This window comes from Hibiscus syriacus, unplaced genomic scaffold (genome assembly GCF_006381635.1).
Source record: "Hibiscus syriacus cultivar Baekdansim isolate YM2019G1 unplaced genomic scaffold, ASM638163v2 tig00111614_pilon, whole genome shotgun sequence".
Taxonomy (NCBI): Eukaryota; Viridiplantae; Streptophyta; class Magnoliopsida; order Malvales; family Malvaceae; genus Hibiscus; species Hibiscus syriacus.
Window position 1 is genome coordinate 485,428 of NW_024063134.1, and position 24,298 is coordinate 509,725.

General features: G+C 36.0%; 2 protein-coding genes across 3 annotated transcripts; both read right to left on the reverse strand.

The window, feature by feature from the left end:
* Positions 1–412: 412 nt before the first annotated feature.
* On the reverse strand, positions 413–24,160 carry LOC120165774 (dnaJ homolog subfamily B member 8-like). 2 transcript variants are annotated; one of them, XM_039175218.1, is made up of 7 exons: positions 24,147–24,160; positions 21,810–21,819; positions 2,164–2,519; positions 1,560–1,737; positions 1,172–1,204; positions 932–1,023; positions 413–812 (listed from the first exon to the last, which is right to left on the reverse strand). In XM_039175218.1, exons 3-7 carry the CDS (start codon positions 2,512–2,514, stop codon positions 603–605), a joined length of 864 nt encoding a protein of 287 aa, XP_039031149.1. In that variant the 5' UTR covers positions 2,515–2,519; positions 21,810–21,819; positions 24,147–24,160; the 3' UTR covers positions 413–602. The 2 variants fall into 2 exon arrangements, with proteins under 2 accessions (XP_039031149.1, XP_039031150.1); XM_039175219.1 differs by lacking the exons at positions 1,172–1,204; positions 21,810–21,819; positions 24,147–24,160 and having other exon boundaries at positions 2,164–2,693.
* Positions 3,466–9,552, reverse strand: LOC120165773 (pumilio homolog 2-like). The gene is made up of 9 exons (XM_039175217.1): positions 8,521–9,552; positions 6,486–7,993; positions 6,270–6,411; positions 6,064–6,171; positions 5,345–5,557; positions 5,143–5,253; positions 4,860–5,054; positions 4,213–4,387; positions 3,466–3,805 (listed from the first exon to the last, which is right to left on the reverse strand). Exons 1-9 carry the CDS (start codon positions 9,175–9,177, stop codon positions 3,765–3,767), a joined length of 3,150 nt encoding a protein of 1,049 aa, XP_039031148.1. The 5' UTR covers positions 9,178–9,552; the 3' UTR covers positions 3,466–3,764.
* Positions 24,161–24,298: the final 138 nt, after the last annotated feature.

Genomic DNA, 24,298 nt, shown 5'->3' on the forward strand with positions numbered 1-24,298 from the left:
TTCCTCACAGGAGAGTTACTAGGGGATAGAGATATGGATAATAGTATTAAAAGATAAACAAACACAAAAACAATTTTATTCGTTCAAGTTCAATTCATTTATGCCCCTGTTAATACTGGAGTAAGAACATCATAGATTCGAAACAAAGAATTTCAAACGAGGTAAAAGGATTGATTAAGTGTAATTGTCCATTATAGGATCACGACAAAAGAGATGGACGTTGATAGTTAATGAGATGAGTTTGTTGTATGATCCTATAGTGAACATTAAACTGGTAGGGAATTGAAATGGTCGGATTACAAATAAACTAGCTTGGAACTAGCCCCGCCATGCAACGGTCAATCACCACCATGCTGCTATCTGCTACCAGTTCATCAACAAAATAAAATCAAATTGTTTGAGAGGGAAATAGTCAAGAGAAAAGGCTTCTTTTTATTTCTACTATTACTCCAAGAACAAATATCAATCAATATTTCGTATATAGAAGGATCTTGTTGAGTGTCGGAAATATTCGGATGCTATACTGTAATTCACTTCCCAGCATGGTAAGCTTGCAGAACAGCTCGACTTGCACCGGGGCAATATAATGCTGCAATTCCTTGTTACAAACCTAGCTCCTTTTTCAGCTTAGCAAGAGTAGCTTCTATTTCATCGATGTTCTCCTCGATGCTGCTACTCTTGTTAGCTTCATTTTGAAAACCGCCTCCTGTTTTCTCAGGATTACTGAAGTCATTTCTGCTGTTTTCTTCAGCTTCATCATCAGATATGTTGAGCTCTTTCTCCAGAAATTCAACAAATTCCTCTCCGATCGCCTGCTAAGGGTTAATTCAACTAGTTAAGCAAAATTATTCTTTTGTTACGAACTAAGCTTGAATGAGTGTAAGTAAGCTTTTTACATACATCAGAACTGCTAGAAAGAGTAACATCATACCGCTAATTCCTCCCACAAGCTTTTCGGCTTTTCTTGTGATGCACTTGCTTCCCAATTCCGAAATTCTTCTTGAAGGTCTCTAAAGAAGTCCTCTGCAACACAAATCGAACTATGAGCTATATGGAGAAGTGAGTACTAGTAGCCATTTAGAGGGAGAAGATAAAACGGATGCTAGACAAGATTTAGAATTGCAATTCTCTCTTATCAGCCTCATAATCTCAACAGAGAGTACAAATCTACCTAGCGTAATTTGAACATCCCTCAAAAAATTACCTGCAGCATGAAGCGTTAAGTATAAGAATAACAAAAAGTAAGTCTCACTCCTAGAAATATAACGAAACATATAAATTGTAGGTATCCTTTCATCGGCGATTAGATGGTTTTTCCCATTCAGAGATGGTCATAAAAGAAAGTTTAAAAGAGTTCAAAGGATGCCATGTGCTCATTTAGAGTAAGCAATGCATGGCATGGACCACCAACATCATCAATCAAACAGCAAGAACATATAGAAACGAAATACTAACTCTTAAATGGTTAAGTGTGAACGTTGGACACACACGCTATAAGAATATGATCCTCCAGTGCTAAAAACAACTAATTAGCTTCAGGTAGGTGTAGAGGATGTTACCAAATCCATAGAATTCTTCATCTTGGGTGTTCGAGCTCTGGCTTCTTTGAGTTCCAGAGTACGAAAAATCAGATGTTCGGTTACCACCAGGACCAGGGTTGTATCTTCTCCTAGATTCAGAGTTCAGCAACGTATTATACGCATGCTTAATCCTCATAAATTTCTCTTGTGCATTTGCCTGTAAACCAGAATTACTCGATATACCAAAGCCATATACATAAAAACCAAAGCATTGAAGCTTAGAAAGGCAATCAAACTATGAAGGAAGAATGATAGAAATGCATAAAGTCATAAACAACAAACTTGGAACTATCATATGATAAACATTGCTTTCAATCACTTAAAAATCCCTAATTCTGAGATGCCCTATATCTTCTCAAAGGTCAAAGCTAAGGGTTTTCTAGTGCCTGGAGAGCAATTGATTTATTTGTGAAACCTGAAACACTGAAGTCTGAACTAGGAAGATAGTTGAACAATAGTTATGAGAAAAAAGGCCCGAGAAACATGATACTACGTGGTTTGGTTCCATTGTTTCAACCTCTATTAACCTTCCAATAATAAATACAGGGCAATGGGAATTTTAATGTCTATTTGACAGAATTACCTCTTTGTTGACATCAGGGTGATACTTCAAAGCAAGTTTCCTATAAGCCCTTTTGATTTCATCTGGAGTTGCAGAAGCAGAAACACCCAAAACTTCGTAAGGAGACTCTCTCCAGCTCGCTCTCAAAAGGGTACACGCATTTCTTCTCTTATAATACCTGAAAAGAAGTGGTGCAAACGGTCTTGGTGTAAAGCCAAAGCCAAAGCCAAAGCCACCGCCTTGGCAATATCTGAAACTGGGTATTGATAAATTTGCTTGCTTTTGAACGGTAAGGAATGATCTTGGAGAAAAGTAAGGGACACAGATAAGAGCATTCGGTGTTAAAGAACGATACAATGCATGCGTATTCATGGATTAACCCTCTTCTAAAGTGTATTTGATATTCATAAAATTCTGGTTTTTGGATGCAAAAGCTCTGTTCTCCTGCTCTGAAATTGGGTTGTAAGGGAAGTTGTGGTGGGATGTGGATGGCGTGGAACTGGACCATGGCTTCTGATGATAACTATATCAACGGTTCAAAAAGGCCGTCACTTTAGACAGTAACAAAAGGGAATGAAAATACTAAAACACCCTCGTTTTATTCATATTTTTTGTCCAGAATGGAAAGATAGGTCCTTACATACACAACGCCACTACTGCCGGCCATGGTTCTTGTACATTCAACAGCAAAGCGTCTTTTGTCCTAATCTTGGTCCATTAAAGATTGCTTCAAAGATTTATCCACAATGAATGCTTGAAAGAAATGGTATGTGAACCTCTGATCATGGAACTAGAATGGAAGAAAATGGTGAATTAGTGAAAAATTTCTTGGCCGTTGTCATTTGATTAATGTTTTAAAGTTTCATGTTGAAGGGTGCTTAGAATTCAGAAGACTCTGCCATGTTTAATTGCAATTTGCAAAGATCTCATGAGCTTGTAGGTAATAGCCGACCCAAGTTGCAGAAATGACGGTCAAATCGCAACACTCAAGTTCTTTATGGTTCATCGTCTGTTTGTCTATTACTCGTTACATTCCTCGGGTTGATTAGCCCTTTCAAACTTTCAATTCACCTTTGTTATCAACAATTCAAGTGTCGGTGGGAATTTTCATTCTTTTTAACATATTTGAATTAGATAATTGTCCTACCCCTGATCACTATACCAAATAAAAACCAATATAGATAGACGTGAGCAAGCTGGTGCAGCAAGAAACAAAGTGCATAAAGAAGTAAAAATGTCATTAAGCATACATCGAGGGAAAAACAGTGGCCTCGCCTAAACATCAAAGCTCTCCACAAACCAACATTTTGTACAGTCTCGGGGATCATATGAACTAACTCGCCATTTAAAATTTTTACACCCGTAATAACGCCTATAATATTTCGTCTCCTCTGCATGGGGGCACCAGTCGTATTCAACAACTGAAACCTCGGGTTTGCTCGATTCTTCGTATACATCTTAAGCTACAAAATGTACAGTTCTTCCAGTACAAGCAACAATTTTTTTATTTCCATACAGATCTTACCTGTCTAAAACGATAGGTAGAAGCATATCTCTAAAGATAGAGGAAGCTCTCGTAATAGTTTCTGTTAGCTGTACAAACACATTATTTCCTACACCAACTAAGCAGCAGGGTGGGGGAACTGAGCAGCAATTCTCCTTTCTGAAAATTAAGCAAAACTGTGTATTAGAAGGTTCCGACATACAGAATAAGGATCAAAAAGAAGAGAAAAAGTGAGTTCAACGTCGATAGCCATATGCATGCTTTAGATCAAATTCATATGGTTTCATCATCATAATGGTAAATTACAGATGTACTGAGAGAGCATATCTCCTACAATTACTATAATGTAATTGAACCAATGAAAATCTTGAATGAAATAAGGCACATGAAAATTTTGCTGAACCATACTTTCAAGTGATTGAATAATTCAAGGATTGTAGTTACAAGAGTTGTGGGTGGAATAATTCGACATTGGTGAATGCTCTAAGAAACTCATTTACACCATGCATGAACAGATATAAAAAAAAACTAATAAGCAGTAACAGAAGACAAAGAAGAAACGGTACCCCCAGCAGCAACAAGTTTCTCTACGCGTGCAACAATATGTTTCCCATAAGTGTACTTCTTCAATGCATTTAAATGGACCTTAATTCGAGAGAGGATCAGCTCACGTTGCTGGTCATCACAAGTCTCCAGTACTTTCTGTACAACGTAGTTTGCAAATTGATCTTTCATCATTGCCTGTAACCAGACAAATGGGTGTCAATAAAAATGACATGGAATTATAGAGAGTAGCGGAAAAACTATTTCTTGAAAACAATGCAATCAATTTTCAGACAGACTATTCTAGTCGGAGTCTTCACATCATATTGCATCCTGAGAAAACAGTAATAAGCAAATTATAAGAGCTCCCATAAACATTCGCAGCATTCCCGACTGTACATGAAAATCCAATTGCTCAGCATACACACCCAGCTTACAAACATGAATGAACTAACGGATAATTCTCACCAACAAGGAAGACCACCATATTCAGCCAAAACAAAGCTCATGATTCATGGATTTTCTCCAATGATCTATAAACCAGGTGTAGTTATTTTGGACATTTATTTTCCAATGTTGAGAACTTAAAAATATTTTCCATTGTTGAGAACTTAAAAATCAGAAAAGTATAGCAATTCACAGGTGATATATCAGCACAAAACGAACAAACCTGAAGAGGCTCATTCTCATCAGTAGAACCAAGCATTTCATTCACCAATAGCTGACGTTCAGAAGGACCACCAAAAGTTAAGCACTTCTCAACAACATTAGAGGCAAACTTCTGCTGACTCATCTGGACAATCTTTCCAGCAAGCTCCTGGATTATAATTGAGCGCTCATGAGGTTTTCCGTGCTCCAGTACATGCTGTGGTGTTATTTGAATGAAAAGGTCAGTCCATGCACCACCAAACCTATAACGCGCAAAATATAAGTTCCCAGAAAAGAACCAAAACCTGAACCACATAATTCCCGTACTGGTCTTGGGCCAACATGCTAACAGATCCTAAAATCTCATCCATAACCTTATTCTGCGTTTTTGGGTCCTTGCAGTGCTCCAGTATTCTCTGCAGTTTTAAAGAAAAAGAAATTAGTACAGAACACGCATTGATCATTCTTAGCATAGGAAGTTCTAAGGGGCAAAAAGAGGTTCCGAACCTGTATCACTCGGCACCCATATGGATGAGCAGAAAAGGTCACAACTTGATCAAAAAACGTTGTAACTATAAATTGAATGTTCTCCTCAGGAACACATTCGATAAATTTTTGGATGACATGGTTGCCATTTTGATCACGTACACAACGCATCACACTACCATCAAGCTCTTGAACCATTTTAATCTTCTGATCCAGATCAACAACTTCTATGGCCTTGAATGTTAAACAAATCATACATAATTGTCGAAATGCAAAGCAGTATTCTTGGTGTAAGCATTTAGAATCATATCAATTAGCATGAGCACTTCTATGAAATCCATACAAAAGCAAGATAAGCAGATGACGAAGTTAAGTTTTATTGTTAAAACATATACATGGCCCATAATTACAAAGTAAACATAAATAAAGATCTAAATCAATTCTGCATGAAAAGGAAAGTAAAACTCTATCAGACTAGGACACATTTCCACATGTCAAATATAAAAAAGTGGTGGAATCATTTAGAGAGGAACTCATAAATTGTCAAGAAACTGCAATTATGAGGAGATTGGTAAATGAAAAGAATCAACAGAAGCTGTTCAATAAGTAACCAGATGATTATGCGCAAACCAAATTGAAAAAATGCATGAAATGAAATCAAGAAAAATAACAACCATATAATACCTTCTGGGAAAAAAATGAATGAAATGAAATCAAGAAAAATAACAACCATATAATACCTTCTGGATCACCCGACACCCATACATTTGAAGACCAAGTGTTAAAACATGACCAAATAGCTTGCCAGCAAGTTCTCTTCTCTGGCTTGGAAGTCCATGCTCAAAAAACTGTACGAATTTAAGGTCGCATTGGGTAAAGACAAAAAAAACATAAAATTTTGTAATATTAAGCAGATAAGAAACAGATCAAGAGGCTGATATGATACCTTTTGAATGACATAATTACCGAACACGTCAGTCATCAAAGCAAGAGCTTGCGGCATGATTTCCTCATAAACCATAGTTTTCTCTTCAGTTGTGGCTGTTTCAAGTTTTTGTTGAATAAAGCGGCTGCCATATTGATCCGCGCTGCTCATTAAAAGCATTTAAATGTCAGGAAGACAGTATAACAACATAAAACATGATATAATCTACAAGCATACCTGAACTCAACAACATGACCGGCAAGCTCTGAAAGTTCAAAACACTTAATTTTATTGCTCTTGAACTCTTCAAGTAGGGAGGAGGCAAAGCTTTCATCAACATTACATCCTGAATCCAAATGCCAGGGTCCCATGACACCCCCAGCTAGGTTCCTCATCCCAGAAGGAAAACGCATATTCAGATCAGTGTGTCTAATAGGACTACCAGGTCCAACAGTGGAATTGGGAATAACAGCACTTGCTAATGGGCTTCCAGGATAAGACATGACAGCTCCAAAGGTCGTATTTCCATAAAAACCATTGAGATTAGAACTACCAGGTTTAGCACTCAATGGAACACCATACTGGGATTTCTGGGGTGATAGTAGAGCTCCAAGATAAGCTTTTTGAAGTTCAAGCAAGTTCATGTATGAATTACCAAGGAAATTCCTATCCATGGTGGGGTCACTAAGAGCTGCCTGCTGTGCTGCAGCAAATTCAGATGTCCTTAGATACTGAAGATGAAAAGGATCAATAAAAGTTGCATTCAGAGCATTCCTGGCTATTGGGCTTCCAACTCTACCAAGATTATGGGACTCGGATGCAGCATTTGAAATGTTTTGTCCAGAACCGAAAGCTCCCCCAAGCACTCTGGAGTCCATTCCAGGGCCAGCCATAGCAGATGCAGCAGCAACATTTTCATACAATGGTGGCAGATTGCTGGCCACAAGTTGGCTAGGCATCATACTGGCCAAAGCAGGATAACCACTTAACCCATAATTTGAAAATGATGCATTTGCACCATCAATGTGCTGATACTGAGAAGGTAAGCTGCTATTTCCATTGAGAGAAGATGTAGGTGATCCTTTCAAGTAAGAATTGTTTGATGGAACAGCAGATTTCTGGAGTACAGATCTGCTCCCATTACTCTTAGATGAAGGCATATGTAAATGATCAGATGCTGATTTCTTCAAGTATGCCTGCTGTTTGATTTGATTCTGACCATCTTGCAAACCAAATAGATAATTCTGGTGATTTCCAACATCTTGTTCAATCTGTGAAGCTAACTGATTATCTTCATCTATGACACCATTTGATGACAGGTTCATGCCTGATAAAGCAGCCACGAGATCATCAGACCCATTGACAACAGATGAGCCACCACCAAATGTGCTTGGACTATTCATGTTTCTTTTCTCAGAGTTGCCAACTCTGCCTCCACCAATTGGTGTCAGACATGGACTAGGAGCCCCTGCTACAACTTGGGGATCAGGAGTAATACTCCTAGACATCGAAGCACCTACAACAGCAGCATAAGTGTATGAAGAGGGCGGCCCAATGTTGTGGACAGCAGACAATCCCTGGCCACTTCCACTTGACCTTAAAGGATCTGCAGAAGTCAGTTGACGCCGCAATTGAGCCAGCTCAGATTCAGCAGAACCTACATTCTCAAAGTTCTCATCAAAAGCATTACGACTGGCAGGACGAGATGGTATCCTCATGCCTGGAGCACTGACTCCCAAATCATCCTGCAAAGATTCTAGATATTAGATCACTGCACAAAAGAAAAAGGAAAAGCCAGAGGGGTTTATGAAACATTAACAAAATGAACTTGGTAGAATAGTTACATAAAAAGTTAAGGAATGAGGATCAAGATGAAAATTTAAATGAGAAGATTTTGAAGCATTTTGAGACCTAGGAGAGGCATTAAAAAACCTAGCTATTTACAAACCAAGACACAAAATAATCACATATATGCCTACTAAGTATTACACATAGTATATGGCACATCAGTCATCGTAGATATTATTTAAAACACACGTCATTAAGTACATTTTCAAACAAAATAGCATGCACCGCAAAGATATTCAACATAATGCACGTCTAAAACATAAAATTAAGTGGAGAAAGTCACTACAAATAACTCATAGATGGACAATCTTCAGATAAGCAAATTATTATCAGGCTAGCAACAATGGCAGAGACTATACAGAATCAGAACCCTAAAAAGAATTGGAATTTATGAAAAAAATGTTAAGCTACCATAAGTTATAACCTGAAAAATCTCGGCGAAGCTTTTCTGTTTGCTTCCAAGTCCAACACCGGTCAAACCAATGAGTCCATCCTCACCCCAGTCTGCGGAGCTATGCACTTTCTCCGCCTCGACTTCATTCTCTTGTTTCCTGGAATCAAACCCTGGTGGCATCGAAAACAACGACCTACTGCTACCATTATCAGCCCTATTCACTTTCCTCCTCTCTCCAATCCCTCCAATAGCCAAACTATCTCCCTTCAACCTCTTTGCAAACTTCCAATCCTCCTTGGAAAACAAAGGAGGTGGGAGCCTTGGGTTAAGATTAACATTTGAGTAGTAGTATGAATGGTAAGCTGGATCAGACCTGAGTTCTTCCTCAGATGCAAATCCATTTCCATTTTTACCTCCAGCGAAAGCTGAAAATGAGGTCGCAGCGAAACTGCCGCCAGTACCGGCAGCAGCTCCACCCCCAAACAAACCCCCGACCGCACTCAGTGAACCCTCGACAGTAGGAGGTGCAGAGCCACTTCTATACAAGTGTAGCTCGCGTTCAAGTTCATCAGCCTCTTGCCTACTATGCTGCTCACGGATTAAAAATCCTATCTCGTTTTCCAAATCATCCCCAAATGATCCTTCACTATTTCCTATCATTGGTCTCCTATCCAATTCAGATAACATTCTCCAAAAACCCTAAACGATCATTATCCTCTTATCAAAGCTCCCAAAATCAATTATCAGCCTCTACACACAAAAAGTCCTATTTTTCATACACCAATACCCCTAAAATCAGTATACAAGCTAAAGATTCTCACTTTCAGCTACCAAATGTGTCAACCATCAAAACTTTAATCTCTTTAAGCTCAAAACAGAAGGGGGGGGGAACTACCTCCCCAATAATCAAACTAAGAAAACAAGAATAACAAAGCCCCCCAAAATCCAAATTTTATATTTACCTCAAATTTAAATATGATAAATCAGCCAACAATAACCATATAAGAAAGCCATCATTTCCTAGTTAAAAAAAGAAACAAAAGTAAAAAAAATAGAGCTAAAAACAAAGCAGGATAGTTTGACGATAGAAGAAAGCTTTCTCTTTTTTTTTAAAAAAAAAAATTTGGAAGCTAAGATCAATGAAGGGAGTGAAAGAAGTTGAAACATATATAGAGAAGTAGTAGACGGCTGAGATCAAATCAAGTGGCGATTGTTTCTTACAAGAACCCTTTTAGGGCTTTTCTACCTAAAAAGCACCATATTTTTTTAATATTTCTGATATAACACTCTTTTTCCAATATTTCCCAAACTAGCACATATTCATCTTATGTGGAGCGAAGGCGCGTTTCCGAGGGGCGCCTTCGCGGTATTTGCTGATGTGGAGGTAAGGTACGTTTTAAGGGGAGCATCTTCCAACTGATGTGATGTCACGGTGAAAAGAGCGTTTCAGGGGATGCACCTTTTGAAAGCTCTTTTGGGGGATCGTTTTTATCTGGTTTTGAATTAGGGTTTTAGTTTAGGGTTTAAGGTTTAGGGTTAAGGGTTAAAGGTGATAGTGGTTTAAGGTTATTAGAATTTTATAATTTATTTGGTAAAGGGTTTTGGTTATGATTTAAGAATGGTCGAATGTATTTTTTAATTTTTTATTTAGGTTTGAGTGATTTTAGGTTAAAATGGTATAGTGTTCGTTAAGGTGAAAGCGGTGAAGGATTTTGTAGGTTAAAGTGGTTTAGGGTTTTTTAATGTGAGAGTGGTCAAGGGTTGTGTAGGTTAATTTATGTAGGAAATACACATACATTAGGAAATTGTAGAAAATGCAATTACATTGAAATATTAGAAACAAATACATACATTGAAATAGAAAATGCAATTACATAAGTAAGGGTAAACGGTTAAGTGATGATAAAAGAGTTGGACATTTTTTCCTATTGTGTCCGATGTTTCTGCAATGCCTACGTCTTTTTTGTTATGTTGACCTCTCCCGAATATCCATATCACAATGAATTCAAGTGAATTTTAGACGATCTGAGTCTCTCAATAGCAACAGATCTGGTACAAATTTAAGCCAAGTTTGAATCATGGGGGAAACTCAAACTCATATACCTTGAATACTTGTGAAAGTTGGTATACGGGATCAACATAACCTTTTTAGTCCAAATGAGAATGTGAGAAAGATGCTATGACATGAGAACATGAATATTTGAGTGCTTGAAAGAAACCATAATCACACCACCTCTCTTGTAGATTAACTCTGAAAGAGTTAGCTTCAATCCCTTAAAGAGGATGTGGCATTTCGGTAACACGAAATAATTCACGGGTGCGAGAAAAATTTGTAGCCACCATCTCATTTGATACTGTCACTTTTTTATGTAAATCAGCTTTTAGTCTTCAGTGATAATTATGATCGCTCTGCATCCAAGTAAGAGCTTGTCCCCCGAGCTTTACAAATAGTTGACCCAAACGAAAATAAGTCGTTTTGACTAACGTCAAGACTGGTAAATGACACGCCTTCTTTAAGTTTGAATTGATTGTTTCAGCCAAGGTGGTTGTCATATGACCATAGCGATACCCCCGTCATAAGCATTTGTCCACATTTCTTTGTTGATGTCCATAATGTACTCGCACCCCTTTTTATTTTTGCCAAACAATTCTTGTAGCATAGACTCAAACATTTGAGGTAAGAGTTTGTAACCTAAGCCATAAGGAATATATAATAGTTAATATGAAGTATAAATAAGCAATATGGAAATGATTAAAAAAATGAAAAAAAATTAACATACTCATGTGTACGAATAACTGACGTTCATCATTCTTCTTGTATTTTCCATAATAGTTTGTAGCAATATGACGGACACAATAACGATGTTAAACATGTAGGGGTTTCCACCTTGGACCCAAAGAGTCCATTGTTGCTTTGATCCCAGCTCCTCGGTCTGAAATGATGCATACATATTCCCTTGTGACAACATGTAAACGTATTTTTTTAGGGAAAAAACCCAAGACTCAGTGTCTTCTCCTTCAACAAGGGAAAACACAACAAGAATAATATTGCGGTTACCATCTTGGACCACAACCAATATAAAACTTGTTTGTATTTCTCATACAAGAAAGTACCATCAATTTGGATAACTGGTTTATAGTACTTCACTACATTAATACACTAAGGGTAAGTCCAAAAACCACTATAGAATTGGCATCGATCACGAACCACTCGATCATTCATATAATGATGTTGATTTTTGAACTCAACAATTGTCCCGAGATTAAGTCTTTGCATAACTTGAAACCAACTGGGCTACTCATTGTAAGAGGAATCCCATTCGACATGAAGTTTGACAATGACATTCTGTTTTTCCGTCCAAGTTTTTTTGTAGGAGACAGTGTACCCATATTGTGAATGTATAGCAGAAATCAACACTGCAACAGCTATATGAGAGTTTTACTTCACAATTGGCATGATAGTTTGGAAAATAATGTTCGAGTCCAAGTTGGGATGGTCATGGTTGATACCTCTTACACAACACGTATAAGGACCGTTGTATCTTGTTAGTTCCCATAAGTTGTTATTCCTCTTCCTTTTTGATACACGAACCATCCACTTATATTCGTTATCACCTTGGACATAGCAGTAAACATATTTCTCCGTGGTAGATCAATAAACTCGGGAGTGAACTGAGTTACGAATATTATAATTATTAATTGCCATCATTGCTTCCTCTTTCGATGAGAACTCCATTCCAATATATAAGTCACCATCATTGACTGATGAGTGAAATCCATAGTTGCAAACATTAGGGAGATCCGGAAATTCAGGCCCGTACATTACATCATAGTCAGCCCCATACATATGTGCAGAAAGTTCGATAGGTGCTATATTTATGGGAACTTCATCAGCATCATCATCATAGTGTATGTTAAATTGTAGTGAGTCAGGTTCAACGAATAATCTCGTTTCAGCACCATCTGCACCTGGCTCACGAAGAGGTTCTTATGGTGGAGATGAGGGTTCCTTGGATAATCCAATGTTGAGGTCAAAGAAGTTTCCACTTGTATGTCCTCCTCTTGAACTTGAAGACATTGTACCATATGGGTTGTGAACATATTGATGTGTCGATGGTATTTCCATGTTCAAGTCAAAAACGGTAGTAGATGAATGTCTACCCCTTGAAGTAGAAGAGATGTTGTCATATGGATTATTGGTGAAGCCGCGTGGGTTGAGATCATAAGTAGTTGCTGATGAATGCCTTCCTATTGAACTTGATGGCATGACAATTGGCGTTGGATTTGCCATTAATGATGTGAAATCATTACAGATCAGTTGAGTCGGGCTGTCAACTTGATCAGCTTGATACGCCAAGCCATAGTGAGAGGAATATGACAGACCACGAGAAGCACAAACCTCAATAAAAGTGGCATACATTTCAATAAGAGATTGTGAACTTCTCACATGAGCATCAACCATCATAGTAACATCATCATCATTGGAAAGCTGAAATGATGTATATGTGACTGGAAAAAGTTCAGTAGGAAATCTATTCTGAAGTGAATATGGTATTCTCATACTTGCAACACGATTTTTCAACAAATTTTTTGTGATTGACTCCTTAAGAATGATGTTTCTCTTTAAGGTTAAGGGGATATAATGATCTGATTTAAAAACAACCCCCTCTTCAGATTCCTGAATTTCTCCATCATAGTAAACAACAACATAAAGAGACTCATTTTCAGAGAATATAGGTTTGAGAGTTTGAGAATATAGGTTTGAGAGTTTGAGAATTTCTCCATAATCGGGGCATTATTCACATGAAAGCGCTTCTTGTGGGATACACCTTTCCTTTTTGTCAGAAAATAGGTTTGTAATTGCCCTACTATGTGTGATATCCCCCGACGGGGCACTATTCACGTCAACACCTATTATGTTTGATGGGAAGCAATAATATGGTTAAAGCGATTATTGGGGGGAGCACATTTTCTTTTTGTCAGAGAATATGTTATAATTACCCTATTATGTGCGATGTCCCCCGGTGGGGCACTATTCACGTCAACACCTATTATGTTTGAAGGGACGCGGCAATGTTCAAGAGATTCTCTTAAAATGCAGAAAGCACTTCTTGTGGAACGTGTTTTGCCTTTTTATCATAGATTCTCTGCAGTTCATCAAGTTATAATTTCCTATTTGTTGTCCCCCAGCGGGGCATTATTCACATCAACACCTATTATGTTTGATGGGACGTAACAATGTGGTAAAAGCGCTTATTGTGGGACGTGCATTTCCTTTTTGCCAGAGAATATGTTATAATTGTCCTATTATGTGTGATGTCCCCTGACGGGGCATTATTCACGTCAAAACCTATTATGTTTTATGGGATTAGAAGCTGTTGAAAACACTTCGATATTTTGATATACCAAAAATTGTTTGAAAAGTTTGTACAAATTTTAAGATTATATTCGATTTAGTAATTCAAATATGAATCATTCAATTGAATATATTAATTATTATTTAAATTTAAAAAGTGAAATTTACTCATCATTCTACTGTAAAATTGAGTCTTATTGTGGAAATACTTTTGAAATAATTTTTACAAAGCAATGTAATTTAAGTTTCAATTGTAATGTCACTTTCATTGTGAACTTTAATCGGAATATGAAGTTGACTTTGAACTTCAAATACAATTTTAAATTTTAATTGGAATATTAAGTTGAATTTGAATTTTAAAAACATTTAACAAACATTAAACATTTAAAAAACATTAGAAAATTACATAAAAATTTGAAATGCAACTATTAATATTATCTTTCAATGGATCAACGATGTTGTCTTCTTGAATGAGTTCCACATGACAGTGGTTCTCTATTTCGCTGAGGATTTCTTCGTATAACTTCCTCTTCATTCTTCTCATCTTCACTATCATAATCATCATCATCGACATTTTGTTCATTTAGCATGGATGACAATAAAGGGTCTGTATAAAATAACGACCCTAGAGGAGTATTACTAACTATCCCACCGCTCAAAGAAAATTGAGAAAACTGTGAAAATATTGACATCGACGTCTGTGATCCATATGGAGGTGGAGGTGTTTGTTGAGGAGGAGAACTACCAGCCAAATAAGATGCATATGAACCATATGCTGGATCATTAAGCATAGTCGTATGCGCACCTCCATGGGTGTCATAAAACCCTGCGAGCTAGGAATGTAACCTTGCGGGCTGGGTATGTACCCTTGTGGGCTAGGAATATAACCCTGCAGTGGTGGCATATGAACTGTTGGGCTGGGCATATACCCTTGCGAAGGTGGCATCTGAATTGGTGTACTAGGCATGTACCCCTGTGAGCTCATAATCGGTGGAGATGTAGATGTTGTGATGGTTCTGGTGGTGCAACAGATGCCGAACCGGTAGCGGCTGCTCTCCGTCCACGAGTCAGGGGACGATGATATTGTGACGGTTGATGTCTATTTCGGCGCATATGAATTCTCACCCCCTGTGCTTCTTCCGAAAGTAGGAATGACTTTTCACTTTCATTAAACCATTGCAGATAGTCATCCGTAACCATCTGATCAGTTTCAGCGTAAAATTGTCTAAGGGGCAAGCGTTGATACCGGTTCTCCCAAATCGTAATCCAGTCTCTAGGCTTTACCACTCAGTTGACCTATTGTTTTCATCGTCTATCTATGTTATGCATATTGTCTAAATTGATAGGTGCTTCAGGAATATATTGCGTACAACAAAACTGACAGAGCACACAATCAATCGAATGCCACTCAACAATAGCATACATATCAGAGGCACAACTGACATCCAAACATCTAATGGCCCACTCAAGTGGGGTAGGATGCAAGTCTTTATTTCATCGCTTGCATAAGGTATCCACTGAAACTGAAACATAAATATATAATTCTTATCAATATAATATTCTAATTATATCAAGCATTTTAAATTAAATTCTTCATATTTAAAGACGTACCTCAGACCCAACTTTTTGATCAATAATTAAATGGATATCCTCTAGTTCACTATGGATATCTCTATGATTCTTTCTTCTCATCGACCACCTATTTAATATAATATAAACATTATGTCCTTATTTAATTAAAAAATATTTAAATAAAAATTTAGTTTTGAAATTACCTTAATAATAACGGGAATACATATGGCTCATAAATGATCGGGCATAAGAAAGGCATGTGGAACCACACGCATGATTGGAGAAGCAGAAGACATCCATCGATAGTAGTTTTACCATAATTCGTTTCACGTCACATTTCTCTAAAGAGAAATGCCAAAACTACGACGCTTTAAATGTATATTATTGCTTCATCAAAATCAATAAGATGACACATCCACATACAATGCATCTGGTTGCGATATTTTTCAGGTATCAATATTCCTCTAATGATTCGTAGTATATATACTCGAACACATGCTTTTGCTTCACCCTCAAAAGCATTTTCATTCATATCTTCAAAATTGGTTATTAGCCATGATAAAGATATCCGAACTCCATTGAAATCTAACTGAGAAGCTCCAAGATACTCCATGCATAGTGGCTTCCAATCACCATCGGCAACACCACACATAACATTTTCATCAACGGGAAACCTCAAATGCATTAAGACATCCTCCAGTGTAATTGTGCACTTTCCACGTGGAAGATGAAATGTGTGTGTCTCTGGTCTCCACCTCTCAATTAATGCGGAAATTAGGGTGGGTTCAATTTTGCAACCTCCAATAACTTTCGTACTATACCCGAACCCGACTGTAGACAGATACTATAAAATACGTGTTGGTGTTAGTATCTTCGTGTTTCAAATAAATATTTCCAAAATACAAGCATTTTCCTAATTAATAAACATTCCAAAAATTTAAAATTAATATAAATTCATGAAAAGTTTAAATTAAAAAAAATATTAAAAATTTACATAAATTTCAAAAAAAAATATTACCATATCACTAAAATGTCTTGAGATATGATTTGCATCCAATCACAGCAGCATCTCGCTTTCCATTATAACTGTAGGCAAACAAATATAATTAGCACAAATAATTAATTAATAAATTTAAATATATAATAATTATATAAATATTATTTTAATAAAAATATAACATTATTTTTAAATAATTATTTATAAAAAAAAATGTAATAACTTTTTAAAGAAAATATACTAATTTAAAAATAAATTTCTTACTAACTATTATGAAATTTTTAACTCAAATAAGATAGTGATTTGAGTTATATTAGAGAAAAAGAATGATTTGGTGCGAAGAATAAGGGGGTTAAGGGGATTTATATAGGGGATGATGAGGGGGTTTAGGTGGAAAAACGAGTGAGAATTAATTTCCCTATTAATGGAAGGCGCCCCTCGAAAACACACCTTCCGACGTGACACCAGAATCCTGCGAATACGCACACCCCTGCAAAGCGCTTCTCCCGTGTGGCAGCCCAGTCAGTAAAAACACATGGAAGACACGTCCCCTGAAACTCGTCTTCCGCCTTGTCAGCAAAAATCCCATTAAAGTGCGCTCCCAGAAACGCGCCTTCCTTCCATATCAACCGAATGAGTGCTAGTTTGGAAAATATTGAAAAAATGGTGTTACATCGGGAAAATTAAAAAAAATAGGGTGATTTTTAGGTAGAAAAGCCCATTTTAGGGGGTGTTTGGTTCAAGATTGTGGGAATCCCCACATTCTCATGTTTGGTTGGCCGGGAATCTCATTCCCGGTATAATGTTTTATTACCAATAGTAGATTTTTTGTGGTATATTACCGGGAATGTCATTACCTCCCTTCCCTTAGGTATTGTTAGGGATGGCAAAAAAAACCGAACCCGACGGGAAAACCCGAAAACCGAATTAAATGGGGCGGGTTCGGGGATGATAAACGGGGACGGGGACGGGGACGGGGAAAAACCGAGTTTTTTAAATGGGGACGGGGACGGGGACGGGTTTAGTAATCCCCGCCCCGATTACCCGATTACCCGGCCCGATTACCCGGCCCGATACCCGACCCGATACCCGGGTATTCATACTTAATTTGTTTCAAACTCAAATAGCCCAATAAGTTGAAGTCTACGGACCCGCTAAGGCAGTAAGGCTCTCAGCACCATAACCCTTTTCTTTGTATTTCATATTTTCTCAAGATTTTTTTTCTTTAGGGTTTCACTCTGCCGTTTGTTTATGGTGCGTTTTCTCCTCTCAAATTTTCTTATTCATTACTGTTTTGATAGCCCAATTCAAGATCTCTTTTCTTTTTTTATAGGATAATTCAATTCTTTTTTGTTTTGTTTTCTTGTCCCGTTTTTCAGACGGATTTGAGATTGTGATCTGCCTTTCTTCCCTTCTTTTGAGGTGATTTTACAGCAAGTTATTATCAATTTTCCATTAGGAAATTTGTATTTTCATTGCACTGGATAGCTGGGGATTTTATGCATTACCTGTCTATTTATCTTGGACTTTTTCCATCTTGTTTGATGAAACACACTTATTCTATGGCGTCATAATAGATGATTTGGTTGAACAATTATATTGTTTGGTTTTTGTTTAGGATAATTTGAAATTTAAGTGCCCATTGCTGATGACTGCTTCTTATCATTGACCTCATAAAAATTTCACTGAACCTAATAATCGAGTCCAGAATCATAACACTCGAACATGATTTTATAACTGACGAGGAGTTTTTCCTGATGTGCATTTTTGGTTGGGCATTGCTTTTGCTGGTGTCTGACCCCTGGTTCAGCAATTTTTAAGGTGTTATTTGGTGTTCATAAACTTCTTGACTGCCTACAGCATGTGCAACAATTGCACTTTAAGCATTGTTATATGAGTTAAATACATGCATGCTTGAGATGTTTTATACATGCTCTGTTGTACGTCAACAGCTTAATTGCATATTTCTTGTTATTCAATTTAATCCATAAAGAATAGAATAGAGAGAATGTTGTGGCTATGTTGCTCAAAAGGTTTTCAGGTTTATCATTGTACGAGTTTTATGACAATGACTTGATTTCCTGTGAAAAAATAAGCTGATCTTTCAAGAGCCAGAATACCTTCTGGCTATGCAACATTTCTATCAGAAAATCTATAATGTTTAGAGAGTCTGTGGGATGTTGGGAGGGTAGATTTTGATTTTTTTTAAGCATTTAATTGCTATCTGAAAATCTACAATTTAGTTATTTACATCAATGTATTTTTTCAAGTTATGAGACATTGTTTCTTGCGACTTTCTAGAACTGTATAATATCTTGGTGTTGTTTCACCTAACTTTCGTTTTACATGGATGTTAATGGCATACTGCTATACATTGACTGTAGGTCATATTTGGATGATTCGGAGCTTTCCCATCTTACTTTCTCTTAAAATGAATACAAGGGGTGGTCAAGTATATAAAGTGATAATTTCCATTAAGAAACATCTCTTATGCGGCTAGCCAGAATGCATCATTTGTAGTCATATAATAACTCTGTACGAATTGAATTGTGAATTAATTCATGCAAGTATCGAACTAGTTGAGTTGTTTTCCTTTTGACCATTGAATCAATTTTGTCGCATAGAACCGGTCTATGTAACATTGCAATATTTTTTTATCTTCCACAACTAGCTTACTAACTGGGTGGCTGCTAAGGGAACTCTCTTTCCGTTCTTATCATACGTCTCAAGGTTTGATTATTAGCCTTGGCTAACCTTATGGCAAGTGAACTCACCCTTCTATAATCACTTTTGGTACCGTGATGTTGCATATATCTTGTAATACTGGTATTTTGTTTTGTCGAACATTGCATGTGGCAGATATGATGCTGTTTTCAGATTGATTTATCATACAGTTATGCCATGCTCACACCTATATGGGAGGATTTTGACATTTAAATGCATTGGTCATGTATGCTTTGATATAATTAATAGTGCATCAACAGCAGCTTACCTTATCTTATTGGAAGCAAATACTTATTTTACTCCATTTATTTGCAATGAATTATCTTTTACAGTGAGGTATATGCACTTGCACTTTTCTTAATGAAGGTTGTTTCATAGCAGTAATGGAAGGTCAGCGTTCCATAGATGATAATTCTAAAGAATGGGCACAAGCACAAGCACAATCACAAGTTGAAAGCAATAACATGACTCAATCATCTCCGATGCGAAATAACCAAGGCCCATCCATTTCACCGATAGAAGAAGAACAAACACAAATCGATGATAGCAATGTTGGTACAAATAGTAAAAAGCGAAAACTTACTTCAGTTGTATGGAATCACTTTGAGAAGGTGAATGTTAACGGTGAGGATAAGGCAGAGTGTCGTTATTGCAAGAAAAAATTAGGAGCAAATAGTAAGAATGGGACACGACACTTGCATGATCATTTCAAGAGTTGTCCAAGGCGAACTTGTAGAGATATACGTCAACAAGTGATTGGGATGGGGCAAAAAACAACGGATGGACAAACAAAAATATCATGCTTAAATTTTGACCCCAAAAAATCAAGAAAAGATCTTGCAGAGATGGTAATAGTGCATGAATATCCACTTGTAATGGTGGAACATCATGGATTTCGAAAGTTTGTGGTTGGTCTTCAACCTTTATTTAAGGTTCCATCTAGGAATACCTTAAAAAATGATATTCTCAAGATTTATGACTTCGAGAAAGAAAAAACAATGCGGTATGTTTATTTGTTTAATCAGTTTCTAATTTGTATCTTGTATTTATTTAGTTTCTAATTTGTATGTTGTATTTATTTCAGTCTATTGGAGAAGAATCGAAGCAAGATTGCCATTACGACAGATATGTGGACATCAAGTAATCAAAAAAAAGGTTTCATGTCAATCACATCGCATTTGATCGATGATAATTGGGAGATGCAAAGCCGAATAATGAGGTACTTTAAACTTACCTTTGCTAGCTAGGTACTAAATATAAGAACTAAATTGATTCTAATTACTTATTTACTAGGTTTATATACGTGCCTTGTCCTCATACTGCTGAAGTTCTTGCTGATGTGTTGTATGAATCTCTATGTGATTGGAACATTGATAGAAAAATATCAACAGTTACAGTTGATAATTGTAGCACAAATGATCTGATGATTCATTATTATTAGACAAGTTGTCTTTGAACTCGTTGATTTTAGGAGGAGAATTATTTCATATGAGATGTTGTGCACACATCTTGAACTTGATAGTTCAAGATGGTTTATCTGTTATTGGGGATGGAATTGAGAGAATTAGGGATAGTGTTTATTTTTGGAGCGCAACACAAAAAAGAATAGAAAAGTTTGAAGAAGCGGCTCGTCACTTGACAATTGATTGCTCAAAAAATTGTCTCTTGATTGTAAAACACGTTGGAACTCGACATATTTGATGTTGAGTGTTGCTATAGTGTACAAGGATGTTTTCAAACGTTTAAAGCAACGAGAAGCACAATATAGAAGTTTACCTACAGATAGAGATTGGGAGTTAGCTTCAAGTATTTGTGGAAAATTGCAACTGTTTTATAAGGTGACTTTGATGTTTTCGGGTACCAAGTATCCTACAGCTAATGTATTTTTCCCATCCATATGTGAGATAAGAATTGCATTAAGTAAGTGGAGTGAAGATCGAGATGAAGTGATAAAAGCAATGGGGGAGAGGATGCTTGTTAAGTTTGATAAATACTGGTCAGTTATACATGGAGTTATGGGAGTTGCAGTTGTATTAGATCCAAGATACAAGTTCAAAATGATGGAGTATGCTTTCCCGAAGATTTATGGTTTTGAAAAGTCTGATGTTGAAATTGTAAAACTAAAGGTGCTTGTGCCTCGTTTGTTTCAAGATTATGAAACTTGTAATTATGAAAGTTCACAGAATCGGGATGTTGATTCAAGTCGCAACACTAGTGACATGGAGGTTCAGGTGGAGGGGGGGTTTTTCAACGACTATTTTACATTCATTGAAGATGATAATCATACAGGTATCACTATATGAGTTTGTTTTATTTATCTTTTGATTGTTTTATTTATGTTTTAAATGTATAAAATTATTATTGTAGGTATCATGTCGGAGCTTGATCATTATCTTCAAGAGAAAGTAAGGACACAAAATTCAGAGCTTGATATTTTGTCTTGGTGGAAAACAAATGGTTTCAAGTATCCAACATTACAAAAAATTGCCCGAGACATATTAGCAATTCCAATATCCACTGTTGCGTCTGAGTCTGCCTTTAGTACAAGTGGTAGATTGGTGAGTCCTCATCGGAGTCGTCTTCATCCAAAGACGTTGGAAGCGCTAATGTGTGCCCAAAGTTGGTTAATAAACGAAATAAGAGGTAATCAATCATTTCTTTTACTTATAAGTTTATTTTTTTTCAATTGTATTGTTGATATGATATGTTATATAAATTAATAAATACAGCAACTTGTTCACAAGAGTCCGAAGCATATTGTAAAAGCATCGAATATGATCGTGATGATGGTGACGAGGTACTAAATTGATATACAAGTTATACGTGATATCATTAAATTTTTTATATAAATTTTGGTGACTTATAATTTTTTGTCTAATTGTAGCAATTGGGGGTCACAATTGTTTGATGACGGTGGTGGCGTCAAGCCCTTCATTGAGTGGCTCTAGAATGTCGAGTCTGAGTCGGAGGAGTGATTCACATTTATCATGCTTTATTGTTAATTTTATTTCAATCATTTGGGGTCACAACAACGAAGTGCTCTTTGTTATTTCAGTTTGGTTTTCTTCATATTAAGACTACATTTCCCTTTGTTTTTATATTTTGATTTGAGTTTGTTATTATCTGCCTTTAATTTCCCAATAATTCTTTCATTAGTTTACTATAAGATTCCTGGAATCACATAAGAAAATTCTATTAATTAGCTCCCTGTAATATACTACTCATCCAATTTTGGTTTGTGTTTCGATTCCGTTTAACTTATTTTAAATTTACTGAAATGTTAAATTATTTTAATTTGATACAATTTTGAAGTATTAAATTACCCGTTTAAATAACCGTTTATGCTAAACGGGGATATCCGTTTCCCCGCGGTTTTACCCGATTACCCAATGGGGATCCCCGTTTAAATCCCCGCGGTTTTTTAAGCGGGGACGGGTATGGGTTTTTTTAACGGGGACGGGGACGGGGGGACCAATACCCGGCCCGAACCCGGCCCGTTGCCATCCCTAGGTATTGTAACATTACCGGTATTTTGGACTAAAATGTCCTTAAATTTTTATTTTAGATTTATAAAAAAATTCTATAATTAAAATTTTATATGAAGTTCAGAGATTAAAAAAAATTACCCTTTCATTAAACCTTTTTTATATTTTTAATTTTGTAAAAATATTTATATAAATATTATGAATTTAATTTTTTAAAGAAAATATATAAATATTTTACAATTTGTAATATTATACAAATATATAATAAAGATAATTTGGTCAAATATACATTCCAATAATCTTTTATTCCTTTAACCAAACACGGTAATCTTACATTCTTGCTAAACCAACCAAATACAAAATACAACATTTCCAGTAATCCTATTTCCTGGTAATCTTTTATTCCCACTGATAATCTTACATTCCGTGAACTAAACGCACCCTTAGGGTTTTGTTACAATTTGAGAAAAATAGGATTAAATAGGCTTGTAGATTTTTATTAAAAAAATGTTTTTCATCGTTATCACGTATTCCTAAATTCATTGTTTCCAAAAATAACCATTTTTATTTATCTCAGCAATGGTAACTATAAGGTCATCTTAGTTAGATATGTGAGTTACTCCTTTTGGGGTTACTTTTTTCGCATGGGATGTGTGTGTTTTCATTACATGAACAGTTTTAGATATTTGCCTGGATCTTACTCTCCTCATCTTTGTTACTTTTCACTTGTTAGGATAATGGCGACCACAGTTCAAACCCCTCTACTTAAGAGAAAGTGTTGCACCTCAGAACACGTTGTTTCCTTTTTCAAGTAACCTGTTCTTCATTTTCTTGAAAAATCCTAAAATCTTCTTTTTTAACTTTAAGGATGTTATGATTAAAAGTTATTCAACTCATGATACCTGATATGATTAAAATTTATCAAATACTTTTTTAAAATAATTATCGAACCGGATGCTCGTCCCGCTAATTTTCACATATTTACGGGTTAGGCTTGTACGGTAAAATATCATTTAAATAAGTACTTTACCCACACACTTTATTTCTAGGTGTCGTTTGGTTCGTTGAAATGTTTATGAGGGAATTAAAATCTGTGAAAGAATTGGAATATGTAGCAATTGGAATCTAATTCCATATTTTGTTTGGTTCGCAGACATGTCAGATGAATTTAATTTCAATAATGTAAAATGACAGAATTACCATTCTTGTTTTATTGTTTTATTTTAATTTATTTTACAACTTACATGTAGTAATATATTATAAAAAATTAAAAAATATAAAATTTTCATTTTATTGGTTGATTATTTATTTCAATAAATTATAAAAATCATGCTAATAAACATTATAAGTTAAAATCATCACAATCAAAATATGTTAATAAGTTACTAAAATATAGAGCAAATATTTCGATACATTCCAATCGGAGTATGTTAATTAGTTACCAAAAAAATATACCAAAAACTATTTTTATTCAATATATGAATTAGAAACTCGACCCAACACGATTCAAAATAATAAAAAAATTATTTTTATTCAATAAAAACATTGACTTAATTGAAAAAATTATATATAGAGGGGTATTATTGTAATTATTCCTAAATATATAAGGTAAAATTATATATTTTTTCGGGTCGGTCCGGTTTTTTTCACCCTAAACCCGAACCCGACCCGACC